Source organism: Scyliorhinus canicula, chromosome 12 (assembly GCF_902713615.1).
Source record: "Scyliorhinus canicula chromosome 12, sScyCan1.1, whole genome shotgun sequence".
Taxonomy (NCBI): domain Eukaryota; kingdom Metazoa; phylum Chordata; class Chondrichthyes; order Carcharhiniformes; family Scyliorhinidae; genus Scyliorhinus; species Scyliorhinus canicula.
The window spans coordinates 28,519,234-28,541,745 of NC_052157.1; the positions used below are offsets into that span (position 1 = coordinate 28,519,234).

General features: G+C 45.3%; 2 protein-coding genes across 4 annotated transcripts in view; one reads left to right on the forward strand and one right to left on the reverse strand.

Annotated features, from left to right (window-relative positions):
• Positions 1-1,113, reverse strand: part of rnf111 (ring finger protein 111) — a 162,140-nt gene extending 161,027 nt beyond the window's left edge. The window contains 1 exon segment of the mRNA XM_038813235.1: positions 847-1,113. The gene's annotated coding sequence lies outside the window, so the exon portion shown is untranslated.
• A 2,054-nt stretch (positions 1,114-3,167) lies between these two features.
• sltm (SAFB-like, transcription modulator) overlaps positions 3,168-22,512 on the forward strand; it is a 69,451-nt gene continuing 50,106 nt past the window's right edge. For 2 of the 3 annotated variants that reach the window (XM_038813232.1, XM_038813233.1), the window contains exons 1-4: positions 3,168-3,372; positions 4,311-4,392; positions 10,293-10,357; positions 19,453-19,686. In XM_038813232.1, coding sequence (XP_038669160.1) covers positions 3,238-3,372; positions 4,311-4,392; positions 10,293-10,357; positions 19,453-19,686 — 516 coding nt within the window. In that variant the 5' untranslated portion in view covers positions 3,168-3,237. The remainder of the gene's footprint in view (positions 3,373-4,310; positions 4,393-10,292; positions 10,358-19,452; positions 19,687-22,512) is intronic. The other variant, XM_038813234.1, reaches the window with a different exon arrangement.

Genomic DNA, 22,512 nt, shown 5'->3' on the forward strand with positions numbered 1-22,512 from the left:
CATTATTTTACAGTTTCTTTTAGACTCAACTTTAGGTCTAGATCCCCAAAACTTCATTTTCGAATCATATATTTAAAAATGTGCATGCAAGTGACACTACTATTTCGAAGTACAAATTGCCTGATGGAAATGGGCCAAGCAATATAAATCACGTGGAAGAGAATAAGAAAATGTTGAATTCCAAGCCTTGACAAGAAAGACCATTTTGAAGCATGCTCCAGGAGGTGGAATAATCTGCTGCAGCACCAAACCTAAACTGGGTATCTATCCTCCATTCTCCCAGGCGACACAACCTGACTGTGAGGCTGAATGCTGAAATTGTAAAAACATAGGGGGAAAAAGGGGGGCAGGCGGACAGGCAGAAAGGATCCACCCCTTCGACCCCCCATTCTCTGCTCCTCGAGAAAGTCCACTGCAGAGTCCTCAAATCAATCAACACAGGCGATTCAATTGTCGCTGAGAATCCTCCAATCTCTCCCTGGCAACCACCCTCTTTGATATCGAAACCCGTATGCAATGATTTAAAAATAAAAACTGCAAGAAAAGAGAGTGGCGAGATCAAAAGATTGCAGTGGGGATTCAAACTTCTGCCTCCCTCCCCTCTATGGAGTGAATTGTGCGGGGGAGTTGTGTGTGTGTGGGGGGGGGGGGGGGGGGTATATAAACGTCAGCAGCTCGAAATACGCTGACCAGGCCGGGACTTTATAATCACTTTTTCTTTTAACCGGCTGGGAAGGGGGGGGGGGGGTTTATGTTAAACAAGATTAAAATTGTCCCCCACCCTCTCCTTCCATTCCCCCCCCTCCCCCCAAAGAAAAAAGACGGCGAAGAGCCTCGAGAGCTTACCGAAGCTTCTTCAGTGTAAGGTGCCGGCCGCCGCGCATTATTTCCCACTAGGCCTTATTCGGGCATTTCTTCTGAGAGATTTTGTTTTTATAAAGAGCCTCCTGTTTACACACGCCACCCCCTCCCTCTTCCTTCTCTCCTTTCAACGACGAAGCTTCGCTGCTCGAGCCCCGGGGTTGCTCAATGCATCGGACGGGGCAGCTCCGCTTTTGCGACACAGCCCCGCACCTGCTTTCCGGCGCACCTCCTCCTTACGACGCAGGCCGGCTCCCGCTTTCCGGGAGGAGAAAACTCCTCACGACACCCCGCCTGCAATCCGCTTTGCGGCGCTTAGCCTTTTACGACGCCGGCTTTGTTCGCCCTTCCGAATGCTGACCACGCTGCACCTCCCGACCGATATTCCTCTATCTCTGCCTCTGTGGGTTAAACGGAAGAACCGTGCCTACCTTTTTGGCGTCTCTCACTTATCGCCGCCGGTGACTTTTGTTTCCACAAAACCGCTTTTAGACCGGGAAATTATGGCGGTTGCGCGATCTCGCCAGCATTCATGTAACAACAACCTGTTTCCGCATAGCGCCTCTTCACATGGTTAAAAATAACCCACAGTGATTTCGCATACATTTTTAACGCACTCAATTTAAACATTGAGACAAACAGGACAGAGCCGATATTTGGTCAGATATACGTTGCTTAATTTTGACAGCAAGATTATGGAGGGGCAGTGCAAAATACAGAGAAGCTCTTTTAAGGGATCAGGAACCGAGTGACCTCAGGGCAGCACGGTAGCATAGTGGTTAGCACAGTTGCTTCATAGCTCCAGGGTCGATTCCTGGGATCACTGTCTGTGCAGAGTCTGCACATCTCCCTGTGCCTAGTGGGTTTCCTCCCACAGTCCAAAGATGTGTAGGTTAGGTGATTGGCCATGGTTAATTGCCCTGTGTCCAAAAGGTTTGGTGGGGTTACAGGGATAGGGTGGAGGTGGGCTTGGGTAGAGTGCTCTTGAAATGAAAATCGCTTATTGTCATGAGTAGGCTTCAAATGAAGCTACTGTGAAAAGCCCCTAGTTGCCACATTCCGGCGCCTGTTACGGGAATTGAACCGTGCTGCTGGCCTGCTTTCAAAGCCAGCGATTTAGCCCTGTGCTAAACAGTCAGTGCAATTGATGGGGTGAATAACCACCTTCTGCACTGTAAATTCTGAGATTCTTTATGTTACACAAGCTGACAGGGTGTGTTGGGAGAGCAATTAATAATGTGTATGGTAACTCAGGCTTTATTAATAGGGACATTGAGTACAAGAGTAAGGTCATGTTGAACTTGTACAATTAGGTTTCGTGGACTACTGCATCCAATTCTGGGCACCACACTTAAAGATGTGAAGGCATTGGAGAGCACAGATTTGCAAGAATGATTCCAGGCATAATCAACTGTAGCTGTGAGGATAGATTGAAGAGGTTGGGACGGGTTTCCCTGGAGAAAAGAAGGCTGAGAGCATTCAATATCGTGAGGGGTATGGACAGGGTAAGTAGTGAGAAATTGTTCCCACCCAAGAGTGCATCAAGAATCATAGAGGGCAATTGGCAAAAGGATTAAAAGTGATGGAAGGAAAACTTTTCACCCCAAGGATAATTGGAGTCTACAACAAACTTCCTGGGGGTGGTGGAGGCAGGTTTCGTCGAGGTACCCAAAAGGCCATTGGTATTTGAAGAGAACGTGCAAGGTTGCGGCACAAGGTGTGGGACGAGGTAGCATGCTTTGTGAGCCATTACTTATTTGATGGGCCGAATGGTTTTCCTCCGCACTAAATATTCCGTGAAAGAACGGTTGTCGTTTCAATGTTTTGGTCCAACCGACAAGACGCTGTGATTCGGCAATTGAAATGGGGTTATACCGCTAAATATTTTTTTAATCCCCCTAGTTCGGGACATTTCAGATCGTTGACCTTCGTCAAAGTAGGGAACAACGCGACGAAATAGGCGCCATCGCAATTCTTCAGTATATTTAGAATTGGGCCATGGGTTTAAATCACGGCAGCTTTGGCACCGTGTGTAAATTAAGAAGCCCTCACGGAGAGGGCTTTTGCACTGGTGTTTAACGCTATCCGCGCTCCCGCTTGTTTCCCCGGGCTACAGACACCGTTCCCGCCGTAAACACAACCGCGCCGCCAACGGCAACGACTCGCATCCGGGCTCTTGCTAATGGCGGGGTGTGGACATCCGGGTCCCGCGGGGAGTGGCTGAGAGGAGCGGAGCATGCCCATCCGGGTCCGTCAGGGAGGCGGAGCATGTCCATCCGGGTCCGTCACGGAGGCGGAGCCGCGGGGCGGGAATGGGACCTGGGGGGGCGGAGTCTGAACGCTCGAGCTCCAGCTCGCTTGGTGAAGACGCCTAAAATGGCTGCCGTTCCCAGCCCCACCGAGGCCCGGCGCATCACAGACCTGCGTGTCGTCGATCTCAAATCCGAACTCAAGCGGCGGAATCTGGACATCAGTGGCGTTAAAACTGTCCTGATCGCAAGGTTGAAGCAGGTGTGAGAAGCCGTTAAAGTCACGGAGTAGAGAGTGTCGGCGCCGCCGCGGTTTACCGCCGATACCTTTAGGCCTCGGATGAAACCTATTCACCCCCCATACGCACGCATCTTAATGGCCGCCGCTGCTGCTTCTCTAAATATGTTTAATGTTTCACAAACAAATCTCAGCGACTTAAATTCTGTCATAACGGTTAAAAACGTTTGAGGTCTGTTCCGTGTCGGGTGATTCGCATTGACAGACGATGCGCAAGATTTTCCGCCGCGGTCATCTGTAAAAATAAATATCAAATGCCGTTGGATTCATGAAGAATATTTGTTTTTAGTGCTGTTGTATATGGGAAAAGATTCCCCCGATTTCTTCAATGGACGGTTGGCTGACGCCTTTCAATTGATCGGTTAAAGCTTTCCTTTTTTAATAAAAACTTATGCTTTAACGATCAAAAACTGCCCATTTTCTCATTGGCGTGATCGGATGAATAACACTTTTAAAATGAAAACATTTTCATAATTTTTGTTAGGACATAGAGCCAACAAATACATTTCTTTGGCTATTAACCAGTATTTGGCTTCATTGATCCAATTGTTGGGGTACATGTAATTGTCGGATGACTAAAGCTGAATGCCATTCATGTCCAAATCCATTTTCAGTGGGTTAGTCGCTGGATTAGTGTACATAATTCCAGCTAGTAGTAGTTTCACCAAGTACAAACTTAGTTTAGATAAATTACAGGGTTGCACATAAATGTTTGTCTTTCAAATTAATCGCTGTTGCTTGAAAGCTGCATTTAATTGGCATAACAACTTTTACAATGCCTTCAGAAATATAGAACTCTTGTCAATTTTCTCAGTATAATTCATAATTTTATGTTTTCCATTAAGAATTGCTGATAAAGAAGCTTCAAAGAAAAACTTGCAAACATTACTTTATCAAAACAGGTAATAGAAGAGGAGGGAGGTGATCCTGATAACGTGCAGCTCGTTTCCGATAGTGTTTCAAAGAAAACACCTAAAAGCAAAGGTAGTCCATTTACTAACTTTCGCTGTAGAATTTTGCACAGGAAGGATTCAGTTTTTTTTTAACATCTTTTTGTATTTTCTTAGCAAAAATGTTGTTCTTGGAGGTATGATGAAATGTAGAGATCTTTTGAGGTGGTGCCGTTCATTCCCATATAATGATTGGCCGTGTGCTAGGTGGTAGTACAGTAGTTGTAGAATTGCATAAGTGCTGCTGAAGAAGCCTTTGGTGAGTTGGGGTGGATATTTCGGCTTGCGGATAAGATGTCTGTGAAGTGGACTACTTTGTCTTGGATGGCGTTGAGCTTCTTGAGTGGCAACTGCACCCATTCCTGCATGATATTTCATCTCATAAGTTTAGATTCCTCCACAAAGGGAAATGTTCTTTTGACATTACTCTGTCAAGCCCCCTCAGAATCTTATGTTTCAACATGGTTATCTGACTGTTTCACATGAGGGGGCACATTCCAATTTTTTATTCACTCAAGGGGTTGATGATATTCCGTGAAGATGAGGTTTGACACAACATTAAACATGAATTTTTAACAAGATCGATATAATAAATAAAACTTTTTAAAGTGCCAAGAGCAGAGCTAACCAATCAAATAATTTTTGTTTTCCTGTGTAAGAAGCAGTTGGAGACAACAGACCCCAAGTCCTAGTCATCAAGGAAGGGGTGGGGACTGAGACAGAAGATTTAACCAACACTTGACCTTGCATTTGTCTCTGGTGGCACACTCCAAGCTGGCCTTGATGGAATCCATACAAAAGTGGTCAGAAGCAGGTTGCCTATCAGCCTGGGCTTTTCCTTTCTACCAGTCTGCTGTGTGGATAGGTTTTTGGGGAGGGAGTAGGAGAAGTAGGGTCAGTATGTGTCTGGCTCACTCCAGTCTCTGGGCTCTTGCACTGACAGACCGGCTTGTTCTCACTCACTACCATCCTGGGCATGTGACGTTTTAACATTTTGCAAGGATTGTCACTCTTGGCTCACCCCTGGAATTCAGCTTTTGTGTCCCATGTTGGGACCAAGTCTAAATTGAGATCTAGAACCCGGGTTTGTTGGCAAACTGATCATCAGTGAGGAGGTTATTGATGATCAAGTGCTGCTTTAATACTGTTAGTGATGTCATCCATCACTTCTAGAATGATTGAATGATGATCGACCAGTCAGATGATACCCAATTTGTCCTTTTAATGTACTATTAATGAATTTCCTATGTTGGATACCAGTGCTGTACTAGTTTAGCTTTACTATAGTTGGGATGTTGTTGATACCTGCCAACTTTGCTGTGTCCAGTTTTCTGATATTATGGGGAATTAATTGCATTGGCTGAAAGCTGCTATCTGTGACATCTGTAGGCTGGGATGTATCAGTATTCTCTGAGGCAGAGAAGGGCCATCTACTCAGTGCTGCTGGCTGAAGATGATTGTATTGTTGGACTCCCCCATTACTGAAAATAGGCATGTTGATGGAGCTGTCTCGTTTCATTTGTTGTCAACCGCCACTCATTACTGGATGGTTAGAACTTCAACTGGATGTTTTGGTTAAAGGGTATTTACTGATTGCAGTAAAATAGAACATTTTCAGAAGAATAACTTCAGGTTAATTTCTATATTCTTTTGTCAGTTTGACTGTAGTAACCTTTAAAAAAATTGTTTGCAGGCAATAATGCAGAACAGAGGAGCCAGAGAATGATTGAGGGAATGAAAAGTTTAGATAATGAACAAATATAAACAGTTTTCCACTGGGATTGTATTCAAATTAATATTCAATTCCAATACATATTTGTTAGATTTAGTACAGGAATCATTGATTTGTGGTCAATGTAGCACAGTAACTGTCAAACTCCAGTTGAAATGTTTCAAATTAAGGACTATTTCGCTCTAAATTATAATCTGTATATTATGCATGATATGAATGTGCTGTTTATAAAGTGTTTTAATATAATGCTTTTAAAGAAACGGGTATTTACTTACAGATGTCGGTGAGATGGGTATATTTACTTCTCACTGCAGAGTCTCCCATTGGCAGCAGCATTGGAAGAGCATGGAGAAAGCACTACAGGAGCATGGGGCAGCATGAGCTCAGGGGAAATAGAGCATGCCTCTGGCTGCCGCTCATTCAATTACTCTCGGCGATGAACAAAGATGTTGCACTAAAATGTAGCTGCATTATAAGGTTTCCTTTTTATGGTTTGGGTATGTAGCACTCCTGCTCCTGAACCAACCAAGTCACTATCCAAGCTGTTCCAGTACAGCTACAAACCGGGCACCTACCCAACAATGGATAAATCCTCAGGTATGTCATGTTCACAAAAAGTATGACCAATCCAATCCTGCCAATTACTACCCCATCAACTCACTATAAATCATCAACAAAGAAGTGGAAGATATCATTCACAGGGCTGGCGAAGCAGCACATGCACAGCAATAACATACTCACCATTGCTCAGTTGGGTTCTGCCTGGGGTATTCCACTCTTGACCACATTAGTCTTGGTCCAAACCTGGACACAAAGCTGAATTCTGGTGGTGAGGTCAGTGTGACTGCCCTTGACATCAAAGCAGCATTTGACGGAGTATGGTATTCGAGAGCCCAGCAAAACTGAAGTTAGTGAGAATTGGGGATAATCTGCATTGGCTGGAGACGTACTTTACAGCAAGGAAGATGTTTTTGGTTTACATAGGTCATTCATCTTTGCTTCAAGATCTTACAAGAGGAGTTGCTTGGACAGTGTCTTACGGTGTGGTCATCTTCAGGTGTTTCATCAATGACCTTCCAGCGGTAGGGATCTTTGTTGGTAGCACAGTGTTCGGTACCACTCACGACTCCTCAGATACTGAAGCAGTCCATGCTCATATACAGCAAGACCTGACAACTCTGGAGATTGGGCTGATGAGTGGCTTGTAATATTCATGCCACACAAGTGTCAAGCAATGGCCATCTCCAACAAGAGAGAATCTAGCCATCTCCCTATGAAGTGCTACAACAATACCAGTGGTGAAGCCCCACCATTCACATCTCGGGTTACTATTGACTGGAAACGGAATTGGGCATTCCATGTAAATGCTGTGGCCACGAGTAGATCAGCGGTTGGGATCTCAGCACTGAGTAACTGATCTCCTGACTCCCCAAAGCTTGCCCACCATTTACAAGGCACAAGTATGGAGTGTGGCGGAATACTCTCCACTTGCCTGGATGAGTGCAACTCTGACAACGGTCAGGAAATGAAATGAAATGAAAATCGCTTATTGTCACGAGTAGGCTTCAATGAAGTTACTGTGAAAAGCCCCTAGTCGCCACATTCCGGTGCCTGTCCGGGGAGGCTGGTACGGGAAGACTGAACAGGGAAAAACAGTGCTTGGTTGGTATTGATCCATTGCCTTAAATATTCATGCCTACCTCCATTAGCACAGTGCTATCTTAATTGCAACAACTCGCCAAGCCTCTTTCAAAAACACCTTCCACACCCACCTAGAAGGACAAAGACACATGGGAACACCACAAACTGCAAGTTGTCCTCTTAAGTTTCACAGCACCATGGCTTGGAACTATATCGCCATTCTTTCATTGTCACTGGATCAAAATCCTGGAGCTCCCTCCTGATCAACACTATGGGTGTACCTGCACCATTCACAACTTGCCACATACTGAAGCAATCAATGCCCAAATGCAGCAATACCTAGACAATATCCAGGCTTGGGCTGACAAATGTAAAGTAATGTTAAAGTCTCACAAGTGCCAGGTAATGACCATCAGGCATTAGGGCAGCACGATAGCACAAGTGGATAGCAGTGTGGCTTCACAGCGCCAGGGTCCCAGGTATGATTCCCCGCTGGGTCAGTGTCTGTTAGGAGTCTGCACATTCTCCCCGTGTCCGCGTGGGTTTCCTCCGGGTGCTCCAGTTTCCTCCCACATTCCAAAGACGTGCAGGTTAGGTGGATTGGCCATGCTAAATTGCCCTTAGTGACCAAAAAGGTTAGGAGGGGTTATTGGGTTACGGGGATAGGGTGGAAGTGAGGGCTTAAGTGGGTTGGTGCAGACTCGATGGGCCAAATGGCCTCCTTCTGCACTGTATGTTCTATGTATCTCCAAGAAGAGAGAATCTAACCATCGCCCCATGACTTTCATTGGCATTACCATCGCTGAATCCCCCATTATCACCATATTGGGGGTTACCATTGACCAGAAACTGAACTGGACTGGATATATAAATACTGTGACTACAAGAGCTGGCCAAAAACTATGAATTGTGTGGTAACTCGCCTGATTCCCCAAAGCCTGTCCACCATCTACAAGGCACAAGTCAGAAGTGTGATGGAATACTCTCCCCTTTCCTGGATGAGTGCAGCTCCAATAACACTGAAGTAACTCAACACTCTGCAAGAATTAGCAGCCTGTTTGATTGATACTTCTTCCACGAACATTCAATTCCTCCACCACTGACAAAACAGTGGCAGCAGTGTACCATTTACAAGATTCACTATAGGAACTCATCAAGACTTCTTAGGCAGCGGCTTCCAAATTCGCAGCCGCTACAATCTAGAAGGACGTGGGCAGCAAATACCTGGAAACACCACTAAGTCACTCGCTATCCGACTTTGAAATATGTGGTTGTTCCTTCACTTACTGGGTCAAAATCCTGAAACTTCCTCCCTAACTGCACCGTGGCTATATCTACACTTCGGGGACTGCAGCTGTTCAAGAAAGCATCTCCACCTGTGCAAGGTAAACTAGGGATGGGCAATATATACTGGCACAGCCAGCGATGCCCACATCCACTGCAGCAGTTCAAGAATGTGCCACGACATCACCTCCTCCAGGACATTTAGGGATGGGCAATAATTGTGTTGCCAACACTTAAAACTGTAAATTGAAAAGCTGCAAATGTTCTGTTCTATTTTCATCTCCGCACGAAAATGCTGCTGTCATCGTTTAAAGGGTCAAAATTCTTTCCTGTTAGAGGCTGCGACCAGCTGGAGTAGTGAAGAAACATGTAATCAAACATTACTGCGTAGATTAAATTAATAGGTACAGTAAAGTCGCCATAGTCCCAGATGACCAGAGGCTGCTTTCCCCTTTTGAGGGGGAGAACTGACTGGTGGTGGCTTAACCCGAGGATCACCGCACCTTGGACGAGGGGAAAGATTGAGAAGGCAGGCCTTCATGAATAATTCTTAATTGGTTGTGCTCAGTGAAATTGATGGATATGTTTTCTCCTCAATTACAGAAAGTGACAGATTCTTCTTGGATGAACTCTCTTTCCAGTATTGTGTTCTCTTATTTGTTTTCTCCTTATCCGTGAGCACTAACAAAATGTCTCACAGTATAGCTCTTATACAATCAGAATTTGTTTGCCACTTTTCAACTGGTTTTCTGTTAACGTGACAGATTTTCTAAATACTACTCGCTAGACCAATTGCTTCAAATAACTTTGTTCCTTCACTACGATATTTAATTACCAGAAGTGAGACTGACGAATAGTGTTTTTCCCCTATTTTTAGGGGAAAGAATCTAAGTATACAAAATATCAGCTCTGCCTTGCAACAACTTGTGTTTATGAAGTATATTTTACATATTGAAATGTCCCAAGACAGTTCAAAGGAGCATTTGAAAACACCGAGCCACATAAGGAGATATTAGGTGATAGGATCAAAAGCTGGCAGTATGTGAAATTCCTAACTCATTGATCTTGTGATACTCCAGAATAGGTTGTGTTTTTTTTTTGCTAAGTTTTGTTTTCTTCCATTCCTGGCTTTGAAAAAAAAGCTGAAGTAATTTTTTTCTGTGGTGCTTTGGTACCATTCCACAAACCATTAGATCTTTTTACTAAGCGATTACTCTAGGGAAGTGCGGTGATCTGTGCAGCTCAGTGCATGGGATAAACTATTGTTTTATTTTAAGGAAAAAGGCAGGATACTGATGACGCTGGTGGTGATGTCAGCACAGAAGAGGATGGTAATGGCAAGGTAAATACAAAATTTTGTGCATTTATGTGATGAACAGCTGAATGAAAAATAATAAATATTAGGCTTTCGGGTGCCCAGTTAAACCTGCTTTAATTAAGATATTTCCCAATGCCATATTTCAAGATGACGTGAAATGTAAGGCCTACTGAATTTGTAATGAAGGATCCAAATGTATGTAAATTTATTCCACACAAAGTATCACTTGAGTTTGAAATACTTTCGCCAAAATATTGCACAGAGGATCTCAAAGGAAACATTTGTGCACTGATTCTTTTAAAATTCAGATTTCTCCCTTTTCCTCCTCGCTCATTCTGAAGGCATTGTCTAATTAAACTACGGCTCCATAGACGTAACAAGTCTTCCAATATGTATCCACAAGTAGCCATTTTTCTTAGAAACATTCAGCTTGTGCATACCTGTGTCATCTCTTGGCAAGAAGTAACCAGTTAGTCCCACTCTTGTTTTCCACATTGCCTTTTAATTGTTTTCCTTTTCAATTACATATCCTTTTTGAAAGTAACTATTGACTCTGCTTCTGCTATTTTCAGACAGTGCATTCCAGATTGTCATAACTTGCTACAAAAATAATTCTCCTTATCCACCCTCTGATCTTTGCTTCAGATATTTTAAATTCTGTGTTCTCTAGTTATCAGCTCACCTGCCAGTAACTAACTATTTTTGAAACCCTTTTGTAATATTGAACACCTTTGTTAAATCCTCTTTCTACTGTGTGACAAAAGAATCCCAATTTCTCCACTTAACCAAAGTTCCTTGTACCATTCTAATAAATCTAGTAAACGGGGAAGATGGTGGTGTAGTAGTAATGTCACTGGACTAAAAATCCAGAGACCCAGTCCAATGGTGGAATTTAAATTCAATTGAAAATAAGAGGCTCGACTCTTATCTTTCAATTGTTGTAGAAAAGGCCACCTGGTTCACTGATATAATTTTAGATAAAATCTGTCTTCCTTACTTGTTCTGACCCATATGTTACTCCAGAACCACAGCATTGTGGTTGACTCTTAACCGTCCACTGAAATGGTCTAGTAAGCAACAGGTATTTAGGAATGGTCAACAAATGCTGGATTTTCCAGTGATGCCCACATCACATGAAAGAACAAATACATCTTCTCCAAGCGCCTGATATCGTCCTAAAGTGTGGTGTGCAGAATTGGACACATTATTCAAACTGAGCCTTCCAAACCATGTTTTGTGAAAGTTTTTACTATTACTGCCATGCTTTTTTTTATCCCTCCCTTATTTATAAAGCCTAGGATCCTGTAGCCCCCACACACTAACTTATTTTGCCATGAAGGGCGTTACACTGAAACAAATTCTGCTTCCTGTAAGAGTTCTGGAAAAGCAGATTTGGAAACCCTGGCAGATTCTTAACATCCCTTTCCTAGGCCATGAATTGAATGTTCCCACTCAACAATTACCCGGTCTTTCTGGCGGCAACCGGCTCACCACAGACTTGTCCAGCTTTGTACTATGGGCCGTAGCTTCCTTAGAGTGGCAGTCACCATCAAATTGCCATCCCATACCCGCTTACCTAAGCTGAAATACTTAAGTGCCTGTCTCACCCAACCGGGCTGACTAAGACCGGGTCAGATTCGGGCAGTGCAGTGGGTCCCCAGCTCCAACATCGGCGTTCAAAAGAAATGGAGCGAAGGAGGATGCGCTCTTCAGGTGAGTTTAACGGTCCATTGAAAATAACTGGCCGTGGAGAAATATCAAAGCCAAGTTTGGGGAGATGGGGGTTGGTGCTGTGGGAGTGGGAAGGAACACCGGGGTTACCAGGTGTCAGGAAGTCTCGTGGGGTCAGTCTGGGTTTTATAAGAGTTATGTTGATATTAGAAGTGCTTTTATATCTAAAAATTATTTCTGAGTAACTTATCACAACACTGGCAACACCATACAAAGTTAGTAATTTAAATTGCTTTGCCGTATGGCTCTCAGCGCAATTATCCAGGGGAAGTTAGCCCTTCTGGCCAATTGCTGCGTAAATTGAGACAGGGATTCCCCAGAGCATGTTTCCGGTAACCCCCCCCCCCCCGCGCACCAAAACTGAGGCTGGGGAGCCAGGAAGTTACAGGCCGATATATTTACCTTTACCCTATCGTTCATCGGGCGTACTGCAGTTTTTATTCAAATAAAGGCAAATCTCCAATATCGATTATATTTTGTAGCCAGGATCTTTATGCCCTACCATACGCAATATATTAATTGTGCATTTCAGATGGAACTATGTCTTAAAATTCACAAATAATTGCTAATTCGTGACAAGTTTAATTGATTTTTGGTGACCAGGTTGCAGATTGAAACCTACTTCGAACTTACTTATACATTTTCAGGCCATCTTATTAAAAAAGCCCAGAACATTAAATGTTTTCTTTTTTTTTCACTTTGCACTCAAATTGTGAGATAGGCATGGTGATTGGTGGGATGACTTAAGTGTGGTGAAGACAGATAGTTGTAAATTCAAACCTAGAATTGACTGTATTTCAACGGACTCTTAGAAACATTTCTGAGCTCCAGCTAGCACATGGTACAGTAGCATAGCCATTATGTTACTAGCTGTAACATTATTAGTGATCTAGAGGTCTGGACTAATGATCCTGAAGCACGACTTCAAACCCTCCATGGCAGCTAGGGAATTTAATTTAAATAAATCAGAAATAAAAATGTTGTTTCTGAAACAATCAGATTGTTAGGAAAAAAGTCATCTGATTCACTAATGTCATTTGGGGAAGGAAATCTGCTGTCCTTACCCACTTTGGCCTGTGTGACTCAAGACCCACAGCCATGTGGTTGACACTGCACTCTGAAATGGTCCATTGAGCCAGTCAGTTCTATTCAAGACGACTGCTCACAAATTAGGGCTGGGCAATAAATGATGTTCTTGTATGCAATGCCCAGACTGTGATTAAATAATATTATAAATAATAGATCTTGAGTAATTTGTGGAGGCAGTGAGAAAGAAAATGCTTATTGATCGCAACCGCAGAGACATTCGGAGTAGAAACGGATTTTGGAGTTGAAGAGAAAGTCAGTTATCCATAAGTTAATAAAAGTCAAATTAATCACTTTATTAAATCTTGTTTTTATTATCCCCGGCTCCTCCTTCCCTACCCATCATCTTGTATTTATTTCCATTTAATAATTATGGCTGACTTTAACATTATCATGTTGCAAGCAGACTTAAGATTATATTAGAAATAGGAGCAGGAGGAGGCCTTGCAGCCCCTTGAGCCTAATTCCACCATTCTGCAAAATCATGGCTGATCTTTGATCTGACAACAGCTTCACTTTCCTGTCCAACCCCCAATTCCTTAATTCATTTTGAATCTTTTGGAATAATAATAATTGAGCATCCACATCCCTCGGCTAGAAAATTCCAATGGTGCACAATCTTCTGAGTGCAGGAATTCCTCCTCGATCTAATATTTGCCTCCTAGATCTATACTCTTCAACCAGGGGAAACAACCTCTCCCCATCCAAGTCTTGCCAAAATCTAATATATTTTGATAAGGGCACCAACATTTAATAGTTTCAGAACCATTTTAAAATATTCAATTACTTTCTAAAGTTATGATTTTAAATGGTCAAACACTTGTTGGCTGTGAGTTGAAATTGGACTTTCTGTGTTGCTTAAAAAAAGTTGAGCAATCTTTCTAAACGCTCGATGTGGGAATTGTATTGTTAGATTGGAAATTTGCTCATGGTCTGCGCTGGAGTGTTGCTTTGAGCTGCAGTAGAGTGCTTAAATTAAAGTTTGGTGACTGAGGAAATTTAAGGGTTCATTTCTATCTGAACTCTCCTTAATTTGGTAATTAACTAAACGTTTCTCTTTCGGTTGAAAGAAGGCAAGTTTAAGGCCAATTTTAAAACCGAGTTTATACGGGCTCTGCTTGCAGCTAAAACAATTTAATTAGATACTGGCTTAAACAGGTTTTCAGAGAATAATAAAAGCAGGCCAACTTAAAGTGCTGACTTGGTCTGTACTGCATTGTTGCTTTGGGCTGCAGTGGAGTACTTAAGTTGTAGTTTGTGATTGAGGGAGTTTGGGAATGAGGCGACACTTGGTGATCCTTTGAGTACTGTGAGAGCAGTCAAGTAAGTATTTACTATTATTGCTTATAGTTTTTAAGGCCTTATTTTGTGGTTCATCGATTAAAACGGGCTATCTTTATTCTGTAACAACGAGGAGCTGGGAAGAATGGCCCTAGAGTAATTAATATTATTTGGTATTGAGTATGTTCCAAAATATTTAATTTAAAGGGGCATGTCATGGCAGGTGAGCTCAAAGCCATGGAGTGCTCTTCCTGCTCTATGTGGGAAGATGGGAACATTTCCAGTACCTGGGGCCAGCATGTGCGCAGGAAGTGTCTCTAGCTGCAGCTCCTAAAAGCCGGGGTTCAGAGCTGGAGTGGCGGCTTGGGGCCCAGTGGAGCATCTGTGAGGTGGCAAGGATCATGGATAGAACAGATAGAAAGATGATCACACTGCAGGCTAAAGAGTCCTCTGGCAGGAAGGGAATGGGTGACCGCCAGGTAGAGCAAATGGACTATGCAGGAACCTCCTGTTACTATTCCCCTGAAAAAACGGTATTTAGTTGATCAGCTTTGGATACTGTTGAGGGGAATCGCCTTGCAGGGAAAGCCGCACCTGCCAAATTCATTGCACCACGGTTGGCTCTGCTGCCCAGGGCAGGAATAAAAAGTGTGGGAATGCAATAATTACAAGGGACTCCATTGCAAGGAGAATAGATAGGTGTTTCTGTGACTGCAAGCAAGACTCCAAGATGGTATGTTGTCTCCCAAGTGCGAGGGTGAAGGATGTCTCAAAGAACTGCTACAGGACATTCTGAAGGGGGAGTGTGAGCAGCCAGTAGTCGTACACAACATGGGTAAAAAAAAAAAGGGGTGAGGTTCCAAAAGCAGAATATAGTGAGATAGGAAGTAGGGCCTCAAAGGTTGTGATTTCAGGATTGCTACCAGTGCCATGTGCTAGTTAGAGTAGAAATAATAGGATATATCGGATGAGTGCGTGTCTAAAGACTTGGTGCGATGTGGAGAGTTTTCAGATTCCTGGGACATTGGGACCGGTTCTGGGCGAGGTGGGACCAGTACAAACTGGGAGGGTTGCGCCTGGGCAGAATCAGGACTGATGTCCTCGGGGGAATATTTGCGAGGGTGGTTGGGGAGGCTTTGATCTAAAATGGCAGTGGGGTGGGTACCTATACAGGAGTCAAAGAGAAGGAGGAACGAATAAAACAAAAGTGATAAGCAGAGCAATCAAGATCCAGAATCAAACAGTACCACAGTGAAAAAATACTCGGAACGGAGCAAGTAATGTTAAAAAGAAAAGCCTTAAAGCTTTGTGCCTTAATGCGCAGAGCTGTACAATTAAGTGGATGCATTGATCACGCAAATAGATGTAAAACGGTCTGATATGGTTGGGATTATGGAGCATGGCTGCAGGTGACCAGGGGTGGGAACTGAACATCTGGGGGTGTTCAGTATTTAGGAAGGCAAGACGGGCGGCAGAGTGGCGCAGTGCTTAGCACTGCTGTCTCCTGGCATCGAGGATCCAGGTTCAATCCCAGCCCCGGGTCACTGTCTTTGTGGAGTTTGCACAATCTCCCCGTGTCTGCATGGTTCTCACTCGCCACAACTCAAGGAAATACAGGATAGGTGGGTTGGCCAAGCTAAATTTCCCTTAATTGGAAAACATTTTTTAAAAGGAAGGCAAGACAAAAAAGAAAAGGCGGTGAAGTTGCATTGCTGGTTAAAGAGGAAATTGTATCAATTGGGAGGAAAGATATTAGCTTCCATGAGGAATCTACGGATAGAGCTGAGAAACACCAACGGGCAATAAAAGTTAGTGGGGGTTATATAGACAGTCAGACTGCAGTGGCGATGTTGGGAAAGGCATTAACGAAATTAGAGACGCATGCATTAAAGGAATATCGATAATTATGGGTGACTTTATTCTGCATATAGATTGGGCAAATCAAATTGGTACCGATACCGTAAGAGGAGGAATTCCTGGAATTTATTTTGGATAGTTTTCTGGAACAATACGTGGAGGAACCATGTAGAGTGTGTTGTGTAATGAGAAAGGAATAATTGGCGACGTAGTTGATGGTGAGACTATGATCTTGAATCTTAATACAGGAAACTACAATGGTATGAGGCTCAAGTTGGCTAGGGTGGATTGGGAAAAGTTACTAAACGGGATAATCGTGGATATGCAAACATTCAAAGAGCACGTGCATGAACTGCAGTAATTGTTCGTTGCTGCCTGTTGCAAAAGTAAAACTGGAAAGGTGACCAAACCATGGCCTACAAGGGAAATTAGAGAGAGGGTTAGATCCTAGGAAGAGGCATACAAATTGGCTTGAGGATTGGGAGCAGTTTAGAATTCGGCAAAAGAGGACCAGGGGATTGATTGTGAACGGGAATGTAGAGTAAGAGAGTAAGCTTGTGGGATACATAAAAACTACAAATTTCTATAGGTATGTGAAGAGAAGAAGATTGTTGAAGACAAATATAGGTCCCTTACAGTCAGAAACTGGGTGATTTATAATGGGGAAGGCTGATCAACTAAGTACATATTTTAATTCTGTCTTCACAAAGCAGGACTTAAGTAACATACCAGAAATGTCAGGGAACACCGTTTAGTGAGAGGGGAGGACTGAAAGAAATCTGGGAAATGGTGTTGGGGACTTTGATGGAATTGAAGGCTGATAAAACCACAGGCCTGATAATCTATATACAGAGTACTTGAAGTGGCCCGAGAAATACTGGATGCATTACTGGCCCTCCCAAGATTCTATAGAATATGGAAAAGATTGTACAGATTGATGGTTAGTTATTTTAACCCCACTACTTCAAACGGGAGGTAGAGAGAAGGGGAATTTTGGACTAGACAGCCTGACATCAGTAATGGGGCAAATTTTAGAGTACATTATAAGAGATTTACTAGCAGAGCACTTGGAAAACAGTCAGCATGAATTTACGAAAGGGAAATCATGCTTGACAAATCTACTGGAATTCTTCGAGGATGTAACTAGAAGAATTGACGAGGGAGAAGCCAGTGGATGTGGTTTATTTGGACTTGCAGAAGGCTTTCAACAAAGTTCCACGTAAGAGATTAGTGTGTAAAAATTAAAGCGCGTGGGTAAGGCCTAGTGTATTGAGATGGATAGAAAACTGGTCAGCAGACAGGAAACAAAGAGTATGAATTAATGGGTGTTTTTACAAATGGATGACAGTGACTAGTGGGACACCACAGGGATCGGTGCTGGGACCCCAGATATTCACAATATATATATTAATGATTTAGAAAAGGGATCTAAATGTAATATCTCTATATTTGCAGATGACACAAAGCTGGTGGGAGGGTGAGCTGCAAGGACGATTTAGAGATGCTGCAGTGTGATTTGGACAAGTTTGAGTGAGTGGGCAAGTGCATTGCAGGTGCAGTGTAATGTGGACAAATGTGACATTTACGAAAGGGAAATCATGCTTGACAAATTACTGGAATTCTTCGAGGATGTAATTAGTAATTAGTAGAATTGACGAGGGGGAAGCCAGTGGCTGTGGTTTATTTGGACTTGCAGAAGGCTTTCAACAAAGTTTCACAAAAGAGATTAGTGTGCAAAATTAAAGCGTTTGGGATTGGGCTAGTGTGAGATTATCCACTTTGATAGCAAAAACAGCACGGCCAATTTTTACCTGAATTGCTATCGATTGAGAGAGGGGAATGTGAAATGAGATCTTGAGTGTCTTTGTACACTAGTTACTTAAAGTAAGCATGCATGTGCAGCAGGCGGTAAAGGAGGCAAATTATACTTTGGCCTTCATAGCGAGATGATTCGAGTACATGAGCAGGGTTATCTTTCTGCACTTATACACTGCCTTGGTGAGACCATACCTGGATTAGATTTTGCAGTTTTGGTCTCCTTATCTGAAGAAATATGTTCTTGCTATGGAGGGAGTGCAGCAAAGGTTTACCAGACTGATTCCTGGGATGGGTGGTGGCAAGCCTGTGGACACCTCTACCACAGAAAAGAGTTGAGGCCAAAACAATATATTTTCAAGAAGGAGTTAGATGTAGCTTTGGGGGCTAAAGTGATCAAAGGATTTGTGGATATGCGGAAACAGACTATTGATTGGATGATCCGCCATGATCATAATGAAAGGGCGACACATTAGGACAGTGGTTAGCACTGTTGCTTCACATTGCCAGGGACTTCGGTTCAACACACACACAAAAGCTGTGAATGTTCGGGCACATGGAGTTCTCAAGGTGGAGATCAGTGGATTTTTGTCAGGTGAATCTGTCATGATCTCATTGAATGGCAGAGTGGGCTTGAGGGTCCTATTAAAAACGAGAGACTGAAGCTCTGCAGGCATGTGAAAGATTTTTGTGTGTTATGTGCTCATTTTGAACCAAGTATTCATACTGCACCTGCTCCTACCAGGAAATCTACTGCTACACTGATCTTTTCTGTGCCATCCTCGACAGCACGGTGGCACAGTGGTTAGCAATGCTGCCTCTCAGTGCCAGAGACCCGGGTTTGATTCCAACCTCCGGTGACTGTGTGGAATTTGCACATTCTTCCTGTATCTGTGGGAGTTTCCTCCCACAGTCCAAAGATGTGCAGGTTAGGTGTATTGGCTATCCTAAATTGCCCCGGGGTGGGGTTACAGGGGTACGGTGGGGAATTTGGCTGAGGTATGGTGCTCTTTCTGAGGGCCTCCTAAACTGTAGGGATTCTATGATCCTCCTTCGCATTCACATTTCAAAATGCTCTTTTCTCCCACAGCTATTTATTTATTGTCCAGTTTTCCGGATCGGGCAACTTAAAATTTTGTATGATATTGAGAAGTATTCAGCACAGGGCTAAATCGCTGGCTTTGAAAGCAGACCAAGGCAGGCAAGCAGCACTTTTCAATTCCCATACCAGCCTCCCCAAACAGGCGCCGGAATGTGGCGACTAGGGGCTTTTCACAGTAACTTCATTTGAAGCCTACTTGTGACAATAAGCGATTTTCATTTTTCATTTTCCATCTCTTTTATAACAGATGGAAGCTGATATAGATGCAATCCAGAGTGATTCTCAGGACACAAGTGATCAAGATGGTATAGAGGAACAAAAAATCAGCGAAACTGAGGAAATGGATAAAAATGATGATTCAGTCAGTGGAGAGTTGCCTGCAGAAATGGATAAAAATAATGATTCAGTCAGCGCAGAGTTGCCTGCAAGTGCAGATGAGCCTGATGCTAAAACTCTGGATGACGGGGAGCCAGAAGACCAGGTACATAACTAACTAATTTGGAAAATAACCAGAAGTATTTCAGAATTGGTTATCATGCAACAATTTTTGAATAGATCTGGATTTTTGCTATAATATTGTGAAACGTCTAGCCATATGTTGTAGGATTAGTTTGTGTCTTGGACCTCCCATGAGTATATACTAATCGCTAAAATCATTCTTCATGTTCAGGTAAATGCATGTGAATGAATGGGTTTCTTTCTCACAACATTGAAAATGCAAAGTGTTCCTTTATCTCATTCCAAATTTGAAATATCATTCTATTTCATTGGGTCTTTGATAAACTGGGCTGTCTGGAAATGTTAATGTTTTTGTTAAATTTGGACTGTGTCTGATCCATGGATATATTGTAATTAGATTAGAGTAAAGAAGCCCGGATACATGATGCAAGTTAATACCTTAAGTGACTGCCATAACAAATAATTGATTATTTTATTTTTGAATAACCTCCAGCCTCATGTCACTAGAATTACAAGTATATGGAATGGTTTGTGATTGTACCCCATTTGGCAGTGCAGGTGGTTGCTGACAGCTTGGAAATGATGTCAGCTGAATACCTCTCTGACTTCACTTGAAGCTTCAAATTAATTTGAGGGACAGAATTAAATCTTGAGTATGGACTAGGCGAGAGCCGAGAGCACATGGTTGCAAAAGACTAATAATAAATAGAAACTTTAGCAATTTCTCAGCGATGCACTGCAGCAACTCAGTCTAGAAAAGCGAGAACAGCAAACTCGAGCTAACACCGTTCCCTCCAGTTCCTCTACAAGCCGCAGGCCATCCTGGCGTGGAAATATATTGTCATTCCTTCATCCCTGGATGAAGGGACTTGCTGAGGACATTTTGAGATGGGCAATAAATTTTGGCCTAGTCAAATTAAAATAAATTTTAAAAAACTGAATTAGGAATGTAATTATTATTGAGATTATACTAAATTAGGAGGTACAGTAGTCCCCCGTTATACCGCGCTCCGCAATACCGCGGTTCGCGATATACCGCGGGGGGGATTATGGACCCCAACTGTCAGTTGTGTCAATTTCAGCGGCCGACTCACTTTGATCCGGAGAAGGAAGCTGCTCTCACTGAAATCAGCCGGCCGCTGAAATTGACACTGCCCGCTGCTCTCTCCCTCCAATCCAACTTTTAAGTATTAATGTTTCTGATTGGAGGGAGAGAGCAGCCGGCAGTGTCAATTTCAGCAGCCAGCTGATTATTTCAGTGAGAGCAGCTTCCCTCTCCGGATCAAAGTGAGCCGGCCGCTGAAATTGACACTGCCGAGGGGGGGCGGGTGTTGGGGGGGAGGGAGAAGAGGGGGGGGGGCGGGTGTTGGGGGGGGGGGGGGAAGAAGAGGGGGGGCGGGTGTTGGGGGGGGGAGAAGAGGGGGGCGGGTGTTGGGGGGGGAGAAGAGGGGGGCGGGTGTTGGGGGGGGAGAAGAGGGGGGCGGGTGTTGGGGGGGAGAAGAGGGGGGGGCGGGTGTTGGGGGAGAAGAGGGGGGGCGGGTGTTGGGGGGGGGAGAAGAGGGGGGGCGGGTGTTGGGGGGGGGAGAAGAGGGGGGGCGGGGTGTTGGGGGGGAGAAGAGGGGGGGCGGGTGTTGGGGGGAGAGAAGAGGGGGGTCGGGTGTTGGGGGGAGAAGTGGGGGGGAGAAGAGGGGGGCGGGTGTTGGGGGGGGAGAAGAGGGGGGCGGGTGTTGGGGGGGGAGAGAAGAGGGGGGCGGGTGTTGGGGGGGGAGAAGAGGGGGGGCGGGTGTTGGGGGGGGAGAAGAGGGGGGCGGGTGTTGGGGGGGGGGGAGAGGGGGGGGGGTGTTGGGGGGGAGAAGGGGGGGGGGAGAGAAGAGGGGGGGCGGGTTGTTGGGGGGGAGAAGAGGGGGGAGAGAAGAGGGGGGGGGTGTTGGGGGGGGAGAAGAGGGGGGGGGGTTGTTGGGGGGGGAGAAGAGGGGGGGGAGAAGAGGGGGGGGAGAAGAGGGGGGGCGGGTGTTGGGGGGGAGAGGAGGGGGGCGGGTGTTGGGGGGGAGAAGAGGGGGGGGCGGGGTGTTGGGGGGGGGAGAAGAGGGGGGGCGGGTGTTGGGGGGGGAGAAGAGGGGGGCGGGTGTTGGGGGGGGGAGAAGAGGGGGGGCGGGTGTTGGGGGGGGAGAAGAGGGGGGGCGGGTGTTGGGGGGGGAGAAGAGGGGGGGCGGGTGTTGGGGGGGGGAGAAGAGGGGGGGCGGGTGTTGGGGGGGGGAGAAGAGGGGGGCGGGTGTTGGGGGGGGGAGAAGAGGGGGGGGCGGGTGTTGGGGGGGGGAAGAGGGGGGGCGGGTGTTGGGGGGGGGAGAAGAGGGGGGGGCGGGTGTTGGGGGGGGGAGAAGAGGGGGGGGGGTGTTGGGGGGAGAAGAGGGGGGGCGGGTGTGGGGGGAGAAAAGGGGGGGCGGGGTGTTGGGGGGAGAGAAGAGGGGGGTCGGGTGTTGGGGGGGAGAAGTGGGGGGGGAGAAGAGGGGGGGCGGGTGTTGGGGGGGGAGAAGAGGGGGGGCGGGTGTTGGGGGGGGAGAAGAGGGGGGGGCGAGTGTTGGGGGGGAGAAGAGGGGGGGCGAGTGTTGGGGGGGAGAAGAGGGGGCGGGTGTTGGGGGGGGAGAAGAGGGGGGGCGGGTGTTGGGGGGGAGAAGAGGGGGGGCGAGTGTTGGGGGGGAGAAGAGGGGGGCGGGTGTTGGGGGGGAGAAGAGGGGGGGCGGGTGTTGGGGGGGGAGAAGAGGGGGGGCGGGTGTTGGGGGGGGAGAAGAGGGGGGGCGGGTGTTGGGGGGGGAGAAGAGGGGGGGCGGGTGTTGGGGGGGGAGAAGAG